The following is a 10927-nucleotide window of genomic DNA, read 5'->3' as shown; positions in this document are numbered from 1 at the left end:
TATGCATTTATTTACACACGTATTTTGAAGTCATTAGCAATAATGAACAATGAAGCAACTCGGGCTCACTGGAAAAAACATGCCTGTGGCGAAATATCACGTTGCTTGTTCCACATTTCACAACACTTTCAAAGTGTGAGAGAAAAAAGAGTTTTATTTTAAAACGTGGCGTCTTTATCCAAAACCAGATGACCGTGAATCTGCCAGTATTTCATTGAAATGAAAAGCCACCTACACTAAACATAACCGACAGTGTAAATCGGAGATATAATATTCCTTTGCTAAAGCATTTTATCTTCCTCCATCAAGCCTTTGAGTTATTACCTGGTCAGGACAGTAATGCATATGGTGCTGTTGTGTGATGCAAACATCTAAATGTATTAGTTTACAAAATCATGCACTGTGGTAAAAGTGTTGAGGTCATGACATTAGTACGGTGCAAGGAACCACGTGAAAATGTGTGTTTAATCTGCCCATGTCATCGTAATTTGTGTGAAAAGGAATAGTTATTGGTGTTTTAGGGTTTATTTCAGCGGGTTCAGGTTGTTTTCAACTGTATGTTCAGGTATAAGTACAAATGTTGGCAGATTTTTTCAATAAGGCTATGTTGCAACTTGCCATTTATCATGATATGAGTTAGTCAAGTCAAGTCACCTTTATTTATATAGCGCTTTTTAGTATACAGATTGTATCAAAGCAGCTTTACAGTGATAACATGAAAATAACACAACAAAGTTTGTGTCTAGAAGAAAGTTGCATCATCGTCCACCTTAAAGGTTGGGTAGGTCAGAATTGTCTAAAAAAACTGTTTAAACTGTCTTTATATACCAATACATAATTAAAATGCAAGTACTCTGAAATAGAGAGTATAAAAAACTGAGTGACTCTAGTGTATTTAATCTTCAATAAACACAGCTCATTAATTCCATTCACTCCCAGCTAAAAACGGGTGCGCGACTGCGCGCACAGAGCCAGTAATAGCGGCGGTAGTCATGGCGACGGAGAGGCGCAAGCCAATCACTTGTTTCGTCCCGGTAGGAATTAATGAGCTGTGTTTTTTGAAGATTAAATACACTATAGTCACTCGATTTTTATGCTCTCTTTTTCAAAGTACTAACATTTTAATTATGTATTGGTATATAAAGACAGTTTAAGCCAATTTGAAAAAAAGTTCTTTAGACAATTCTTACGTACACAACCTTTAAAGGGTAACTCTCGCCAAAATCGTTTTCGGTCAAAATGCCTTTTGAATGGGAGTGAATGGGGCACGACTATGATAGCATCAAAATCACTGTTTTTAAAACACTAATGCGGCTCGACACAACATGAAACTGTGCTGGAAGTGTCACCAGCGGCTCTACACATGAACTCCAGCATTGACTACATTGTTTGTGTACACAGAGTTTGCTAAAAAGAAAGGTTTTGTACGACTCACTTTATCAGTTAGTGTTTGCGGTGGCTGGAATTTTGTCAGTCAGAAGTAGTCGATCTCCGAACGCAACGTAACATGAGGAGAGTAAAGATGGAAAGCTCCTAAAGCTTGTTTCCATGAGATATTGCCATGAGCTAAGTGTCTAAGTTATTACAAGTTCATGACATTTCCTCATATGGAGTCAGTTCATTACGTTGCATTCGGAGATCGACTACTTTTGACTGACAAAATGCCGGCGGACGGAAACACAGTGAGTTGTTCAAAATCGTTATTTTTAGTAAACTTTGTGTACACAAACAGCCCCTGGTGATACTTCCAGCACAGTTTCATGTTGTGTCGAGCCGCATTAGTGTTTTAAAAATAGCGATTTTGATGCTATCATAGAAGTGCCCCATTCACTCTCATTCAAACGGCATTTTGACCGAAAACGAAAATACGGTCAATCTTAAAAGTGTCGTTTCCATTCTAATTATGCTTTTACACGAATGTTTGACTCGGGTAGATCAACAAATAGAGCCTAGGTTCGATTTTGGCGAGAGTTACCCTTTAAGGAAGGCAGATCAATAATAATGTTAAATATTAAATGTCCCCAAGTACTAAGCAAGCCAAAAGCCAAGGCAACAGTGGCAATTGTATTGAGTAATTGTATCACAGTAATGGTGTATATCTTATAATTAATTCTATCATTGGTTTTGTCCTTGGATTCGTGTAAGAATAGTCTCCACTAACCTTCATCTGTTTGACGTCATATCGGATCATTTTGATTGGATAGCCATAGGCATCATTGCCGGTAACCACCTCCTTCCGTCCGACTACTTTGGCTCTGATGACTGAAAAAACAAAACACATTCATTCAACCTGAAATGTTTCTAACCCCGTGTTATCCTCCATACAAGTATGGAGAGAGATGATGTATCATGTGTGTGTGCTACAGGTGCTGAGAGCGGGGCGTGTGTATGGAGACACATGAGTGTTTGATTAGCGGAGGGCCGTGTGAGGAATGTGCTCTCAGGAAGCCAGTCAGCAGTCTGACTCTCGCAGGACGCTCGCTCGCCCGCCTTAATCTCCTCCCTCCCCATAGAGCTGCTGACATACAAATACCAAACGCTCAGCCCAAACGCATCTCTCTATAATAAGCTAATTCAGTGGGTAGGAGCACATGCTTTGAACAAAACAGAGATTGAAAGACTAAATTTGTACATGAGAGCTTCTTCCTCTAAGCCCTCGGTACTCTTCGCGTGTCGGTCAAAAATTATTTATTTATTTTTTAATGAAATGAATGTACTATATTTTAGTTCGATAATGTTTTTGATTTAATATTTTGTATTTTTAGGGGATTTTGTGATATTAAATTATATTGACGCTGTATTTCTAATCCATTTATTCACTTTTTGAGCATAGACCTGAAAATTTTATTTCCAATTTAAGGCGAGACACGGCAGGCAAAAACATAGCTTTTCCAAAAAAACACATTTAGGTCTTTATTTTACGACACTTTGTCCATTAGCGTCTGTAGATTTCTCCGAAATTCAACAAAAGTTGGCGTTCTTAACGCGCTGCTCTGCGATCTCTGTCTGCTTCCTTTAATCTCACACACCACTGTGAAGCTCTCTCTCTCCTGTACAATGTTGTCGGATCCAAATATGGTCATTTCCTTTTAATCAGCAACCAATCGTGAAAATACAATGGGCATTTAACTCTAAAAGCGAAATCTCATTGGCTGATGTCAATTTCTGACACCGTGATTGGTTCAGATGCATCACGTGACGCGCTCTGACATTTAGATGTGTGTTTTTGACTGTTTTTCTGTTCAGTTGAAGGCCATAAATGCTGTGTTTATAAGTTTTGATGTGATTTAGGTGGTTTGTATTGTTGTTGCTAATGATCTGATGAGATATTGTGTCAGTAAATAGTTGTTTCCACTAAAAAAGTATGATTTTTTACATTACAAATCTTTAAATGCCTTTTTCTCAAAATTAGTTTTTTGTCATTCTCCAGTGACACATCTCAGCCGATGTACACCAAACTCTCCAGTTATACACTTATCAGTATTCTGAAGATATGTTCAGAGGGATTTGTTAATAAATCATTTCTGGCCTGATTTATGTGGCATTTTAATAAAAAAATATATGGCGAAAATCAATTTTTTTAAGGCTATGGACAGTATATTTAGATTTCCTAGGTAATGAAAGCATATATCCTGAAATCCCTCTGAACATCTTTTTTCATCTTGTGTGTAATCAAAATGAAAAAAGAATTTTGCACCTGGCTTTATCATATATGTTCAGATCTATCTACCGAAAATATATCCAAAATTGCGCATATTTAATGAGATGATGCCTAATTTGCATAATTAAACATACACATTTCAAAAACTTGTAATAATTTTTTTTTTATGAACTTGTGTAAGTTATCAACTGAGGAAGTTTCATGGTGATCTCTACTATTTTTAAATTATACCCTATTCACCTGTAGTGTCTCGCCTTAAACTCGTCGTGAATCTTGATTGCTTTAGAGACTTAAGTTTGATCTCTTTTCAAAGACGACACTTGGCAGAAAATGTATTACTTATTATTATAGAAAATATTACTTGGCTGTAATAATATTTCACAGTACATTTCCTGTTTTTACAGTATTTTTGATCAAATAAATGCAGCCTTGACTTCTTGTAAAAACATTTACTCAAACTTTTAAACGGTATTGTATAGGAATCAGAGAGATAACATATCCGTATAAAACTCTTCCCCTCGTCTATCTGAGTTTTCAGAGAGCCCAACATACACACCGTCCGCATATTCAGGCCCAAACACAGAGCGTCTTTTCTATTGGCCACGCACTCAGAATGCCAAATACACCCACAGGATCCCAGTCTCAAGTGAAGTCAGGCATGCCCGTCTCATCAGTAACACACACACAGGGTTTATGCTGGTTTAATCACAGCCTCCCTTTTCCACACATTCATTCCATCATACCGAGGCGGAAGTTGGCCACACAGTGTGTGTGCTGTTTTCAGCTCCAGGTATGCGAGGGGGAAAGGGAGCCCTACACATTATTCATTTACAGGTTCTGCAGGTCACATGGGAATACCGTAGCACTTTCTAGAGTGCATGTGTCGACCGGTTGCGTTCACAAACTTTGAAAGGCTACGTGTTCGACTGTAAGCATACACTAGCGTACTCGTAAAAAATTAAGTATATACTTTGGGCTTAAAGGGTTAGTTCACCCTGTCAGTAATTACTCTCCCTCATGTTGTGCCAACCCCGTAAGACTTTCGTTCATCTTCGCAACACAAATGAAGATATTTTTGATTAAATCGGAGAGCTGACTCACTCCTCCATAGGCTTCTATTGTAATTGAAACTAGCCGGCCCAGAAAAGTTAGTAAAGACAATGTTTGAAATAGTCAAAGTGACTACAGTGGCTCAACCTTAAGTTTATCAAGCGACGAAAATACTTTTTGTGCGCAGAAACACACAAAAATAATGACTTTATTCAACTCATTTATTCAATTAATTTTCTTCTGTGTGGGCCTCTGAGTGAGTTCACGTAGTGTAACAGCGCAGCGTTTCTGGGTTATACGTCAGAACGCAGGCTCCCTATTGGCCAGCATCACACACATGACCAGCGTCAGCCAATAGTGAGCCTGCGTTCTGACGTACAACCCAGAAGCGCTGCACTGTTACACTACGTGAACTCACTCAGAAAATCAATAGTTGAATAAAGTCCTTATTTTAGTTCTTTTTTGTGCACAAAAAGTATTCTCGTCGCTTGTTCGCGCAAATTCGCGCTTTTGTAGTTTACAAGGAGATGATAACGATATTGTTTTCAAAAACTTGCTGAAACTAATTTTAAGGCCAAATGAACGCCACAACTTATACAAAATGTTTTTTTACAAACTTATACAAAATGTAATTTTAAGCCACAACTTATACAAAATGTTCAATTTTCAGTTCAAAACTATGTTGTGTAAACGGAGCATCAACTTATTCAATAATTAATGACCTCTGCATCATTGATTCTGTTATTGAACTGAATTGAATCAACACTGAACTAAATTGAGCTGAATGGCAACACTATTGTCGTCTGTAGAGTTGCTTTATAGTTGAATTGAACGCATTTCATCACTGATGAACTTTCCAGCATAGGCCCTATGCACAGCTGCACTACTTCCTGAACTTAAGCAGGGTCCTTTGTTTCCTGTCTGCCAGGATTGGCCAAACTGATTAATCCAGGTGTGTCTGACCAACAACAATAATTTATCAGACACACCTGGATTAATCAGTTTGGCCAATCCTGGCAGACAGGAAACAAAGGACCCTGCTTAAGTTCAGGAAGTAGTGCAGCTGTGCATAGGGCCTATTGACACTTGTATTGAACTGAACTTAATCAACACTGAACTGAACTGAGCTTAATAATGACACTATTCCATAATTGTTTTATATTTACCAACATTAACACAGTTATTTCCCCTGTTTATCACTGTGAAGCTGCTTTGAAACAATCTGGATTGAACAAAGCGCTATGTGACTTGACTCTCTCCAAACCATCAGGCAAACGTGATGTGGGAGTTTGAAACGGCCAGGATCATGATGCCACAGACAAGCATGAGATTGTCCATTCCTGTGGTGGGCAGCAGATGTTGTTTTCAACCAATCACTAAATGTACAGGTGGGCGTGTGGTCATTGGGGTCTGACTACAGTGGCCCAAGTTTCAGCATCCCAAGTCATGTAATGACCATCTGACTAACGCCAAAGACAAACCACAATATGTTGCTATACATGTGACAGTACTTTCTCAATGTGTGCAGTTTGTAATCGGCCTGTTGACAGAGGTTTTACTCACAGGGCTACTACAGACAATGGAAACTGCATAGGTCATGTAATGGCAGGGTATCGGGACACCAAAGGTCAGAGGATCTGAGGCTGGTTACACACAATGACACAACGAAGCTAAAATTAGGCATACGATTCTCCCCATCACTTCAACATCACTGGTTTTCCAAGTATGCCGCCGCACAGATGTAGAAATGCGTCAACAGATAAAGATCCTGCAATATAGTTTATGCAGCGGTAGACGGGTCGTTCCTATAGGTTGGTGGATTTTGGACTGAGCTGGTTTGTTAAAAACAATGGTTTAAAAATCGGTTATTTTTTAGGCTTATCAGAGGCACAAAATGTGTCAACAAATCAGAAAATGCTCAAGTATAACCTAATAATTCAGATCAAATATTTCATAGAAATATAGGATATTTTCCACCCTGTTATTCTTTGCATTGTAAATGTGTCATGTAACAGGGTGGAAAATATCCTATATTTCTATGTAATATTTGATCTGAATTATTAGGTTTGAGCATTTTCAGATTTTTTGACTGGATGTTTTAAGCTATAATGATGATGCCCATTACTAGATAGAAAAGAACAACATGCCAGCTAGCAGATGATTAACATTAAGGAGGAGTTGTAATATATTTATAAAAATCATCAATAATTAAAAGTTTTCATGTCCAGTCTAAATTGACACAACAGGGTGGACATGTTTTATGCTGTAAGTCTTCTAAAAAAAATGAGAGAAAGAGAGAAAGGTTTATGACTAACACTTACTTTGTTCTTGGAGTTGCTTAAGTTTTTAAAGGGCAAATAACAGCAATGTTACAGGGTGGACTGTAAACTAATTTAATGGTTTTACTTTTTTATATAGATTTTAATTGATTTAATATTATAATTGTATATCATTATAATTGCATAATATATATGTATCAATTGCATCATATGCAAACAATTGTATTTCATCTATGTAAAAGAGAATAAGTAAATAAATAACCAACTCAAAATTGATCATTTAGAAATATATAAGTGACCTTTAATTCAAAGTGAAGTTGAGAAATGTTTAGGGACATGATAATTAATCTGTCGAGTGCTTCAAAATTACATTTATTTATTTACTGAATTATTCTTAGGTAATAATCATTATGATTTTTTTTGTTTAATGGGGTACAATATGCAATATATATATATAATGTAAAGTGGGATGTGTCCCAAACAAGTCAGAATTTAGCAGAACTTGTTATTAAGGGAAGTGATGCGTTTATTTATTTATTGTTGCCAAGTAACGTCACACCTCTGTATTATTATACAGAATTTAAGAGGTGTGTGTTAAATTGTTTTATAATGACTTGTGAAAAGTGAATCATCCAATCATCGGAATATTAGTTGTTTAGTTTTGTGTTTTGTTGTTATTAAATTACTAATATATAATGTGAGACTCGTCATTCATTTATGAATAATATTATTTATTTATTTTTGCCCATGAAGCCAAAAAAAAGAGAAAATAATCAAATGAGAGATTAAATACCTTTCATTTCTACAGTATTTAATTCACTAGATTATATTGCCACAAAAACAGCAACTATGATTTATACCATTACAATGATATATCTACAATACTTAAGATTTACCACCCATTTCTGGTCCTTGTTACACCAATAAGTAGTGAGTAATATGAATTAACATGTAATTGCACGGATAATGTTAGGGTTTGGTTTACAGTTTGTAATTATACATAATTTACTGTTACTATAGTACGCACATGTAAGGTGTAACAAGGAAACAACTTGTTAAATAAAGTTATTATCCGCATTGATAAATGAGAATATGAAACAGAGCGAATTATACTATCAAGATAAAAATAAAGACATAGGAGGATGTTGGTATTCCCAATCCCACTGATATAGCCTTATTAATTAAAGCATATTACATAAGCAAGTTTAATATTCTGATTTCTGAGGTAATATTAGTTGCTCTGAAGACTAGAAGAATCAAAAGTTGTATGACATTGGATACAGTGTATAAAACATGAAAAAATAATAAAGGCAATAAACAACCCTAATAACATTCCAGGATAAGTCCCTTATTAAAGATTTTAAAAAAAGTTTTCTTTGACATAATTCATACAGACTGCAGTCTAAATAAAAAGTAATACCCTCTACTGTATTCACGTTTAAAAAAAAATGTATTTGTATTAGGCTAAACTGCGTAGATTCTACGATATTTTTCAGAATAAAAGCTGTTGTCGGATGCGGTCTCATATCACACATACAGACATGCTATCTGCCATACGCACACGACCGAGAGTGCATTATTATAACCCAGACATGGCTATATGGATATGAAATAGTTAACGCGTGGAATCTTACCGACATCCGCATTGCAATACGCTTGCTGGGGATGTTCAGGAGAGCAGCTGCAGGCTTCGGTGAACTCTGCGGATCCGCTCAGGAACAACAGCAGAGCAGCAACAGCAACACTCATCTTCATCTCGACTGAACAAACGCGTGGAGAAACTCAAACAAGCGGCTTCCAGAGACAACAAGGGTTTGATGAAAACCAGTCTGGACGGTTATTCGCTCTCTCTCTGTGAATGGCCCTGCTTTATATTCCTCTCCGAGCTCCGCCCATTTGTAGTCTGACTTCAATATGACTTTTACTTTTTGCCCTGACTTAGTCATCATGTCCTCATTGTTTAAGTATTTTGATATTTTGTCTTCTTTTTTTTTCTTTTTTTTTTACGTGAGCAGATTACAGTAATATTTTAAGGACAGTCTATTGCAGAAACGGTGTTGGGCAATGCTCTGACGTGTAGTTGGCCCTTGACCTCACAATGACCACTGACTTCCCTGTTTTAAAACAATTACTAATACGTAGTAGCCTACAAGTGTTCACTTTTGAGCAATGTGTAACACATAACCTAAAAGGTTATATTTTCAGCATAGGTCATCGAAAGGGGCACACAAAATAACCTAAAACTAAAAAGGTTTAATAACACCAATACATTTTATGTGTTGAATAATTTATTCACCTTCACAGTAGTTTATTCGCTATAGTTTAGAAAATGGTATGACAAGAGTTATCAAATTAGTTGATATTTCACTGGTTTTGTCCATCCTTCTGTTAGACTGTCTCACTGATGAATTATGCTGAATATCTGTCAGCTGTTAAATTTAACTACACAACTAGATAATACCAGTTTAGCTCAACCAGTGACCAAGCAATGCTTTAATGTGTTCAGTGTGTGTGTAAAAAGAGCATTAGCAATTAAAGAAAACACACTTCAGCAACACATGCTCAGCTCAAAGTGTCTGAATAATTTTTGGTCCCAAATTTGTATTTTTCACTGTCACTGTATGAAGCATTTTTCTTGTCACATTTTACTTTATTTTGCTCTCCTCACTTACAGTACATACATGAACTATAGTCCTGCACACACTAGTAAAAAAAAACATTTTTGATTTGAATTCAAAAGTGTCTGAATCATTTTTGGTTTGACTGTAAATGTAACTTGCCAGTACGGTAAAGTTTTCATGTGCGTGTCAAGATATCAATCTTACATTTTCAGTTCGTTCACAGACCGGGATTTATCCCTGATAGTGTCACATGTACGTCACAGAGATGTCTATTCACAGCAAAAACTCCAGTGTTAAATTAACACTCCTGGGAGTGTATATGAGTCCGCACTCAAGAGTGTAAAGTGTTAAAATATGAGTGTTAAATGAACACTCAAGAGTGTTAAAGTTAATGAGATAATTAAGTTATTAATTAAGTGATGATTGAGCATTATTGAAGACACCTGATGTTAACAAGCAGAATCACTGAAGGAGAAAATCACAAATTGTAAGTCCCCATTATGGAGATCAGTGTGTGTTTTAGTTGGGCTCTTGACCCTTATATTATTAACTTTAGATTTTGGTTGTCTGCGTTTTCTGATAAATAACAGTCAGATGAACAAAGAGAAAATGTGATCTGATGGTGTTTGTCATGTTTTGACAATCATATTGTGATCTGAAATAAACAAAGCTTAATTACATAGTTTGGTTTAACTTGTTTATAAAACAGCGCTCTGATACTAAAGCATATGATTTTCAGTATTTTTAATATAATCCAAAATATTCAATATACATTGTTCTGATCAAGAGACTTTTAAATACTTTATTTAGAAACACAGACATCAATAATCAGCCTGTGAATCTCAACCATGGTGACAAGAATAAATCATGTTGCAGCGGCTGCCACCAATCAACTTTAAATGGCTCCCATCATGCATTGCGGAATTAACAAATTATATGAAGTAATTTCATTTTCCTAATTGAATATTTTGCTTGTCACCATTGTTGAGATGCATAGACTGAATCTTGATGTCTGTGTGTGCCTAAAATGAAGAATTTTTTTTTAAAAACAACTTTAAAATAAATTCTTCAATATTTATTTATCAAAAATGCTGGATATTTATGTAGAATCACAGTTATGCTGTAATAAACAACTGAAATTTGAATCAGAAATAAGGGATCAGTAATCAAGTTCAAATTATAATTGTCATAACATAGCCAACAGATCACTTTTATTCTTTGTTCATCTGTCTGTTATAAATTAATAACAGCAGGCACACAGAATTCTAAGTTAATAATATAAGGGTCAAGAGCCCAACTAAAACACACACTGATCT

At 35.9% G+C, this 10927-nt stretch overlaps 1 protein-coding gene across 1 annotated transcript in view; it reads right to left on the bottom strand.

Moving 5' to 3' along the window:
- timp2b (TIMP metallopeptidase inhibitor 2b) overlaps positions 1 to 8890 on the bottom strand; it is a 15584-nt gene extending 6694 nt beyond the window's left edge. Inside the window, exons 1-2 of the mRNA XM_079622511.1 lie at positions 8625 to 8890; positions 2162 to 2262 (exon numbers count right to left, since the gene is read on the bottom strand). Coding sequence (XP_079478637.1) covers positions 2162 to 2262; positions 8625 to 8745 — 222 coding nt within the window. The 5' untranslated portion in view covers positions 8746 to 8890. The remainder of the gene's footprint in view (positions 1 to 2161; positions 2263 to 8624) is intronic.
- Positions 8891 to 10927: the final 2037 nt, after the last annotated feature.

This window comes from Phoxinus phoxinus (genome assembly GCF_949152265.1).
Source record: "Phoxinus phoxinus genome assembly, chromosome: 1".
NCBI lineage: Eukaryota > Metazoa > Chordata > Actinopteri > Cypriniformes > Leuciscidae > Phoxinus > Phoxinus phoxinus.
The sequence above is the reverse complement of the archived record's forward strand: the minus strand, read 5'-3'. Positions and strand labels throughout refer to the sequence as shown.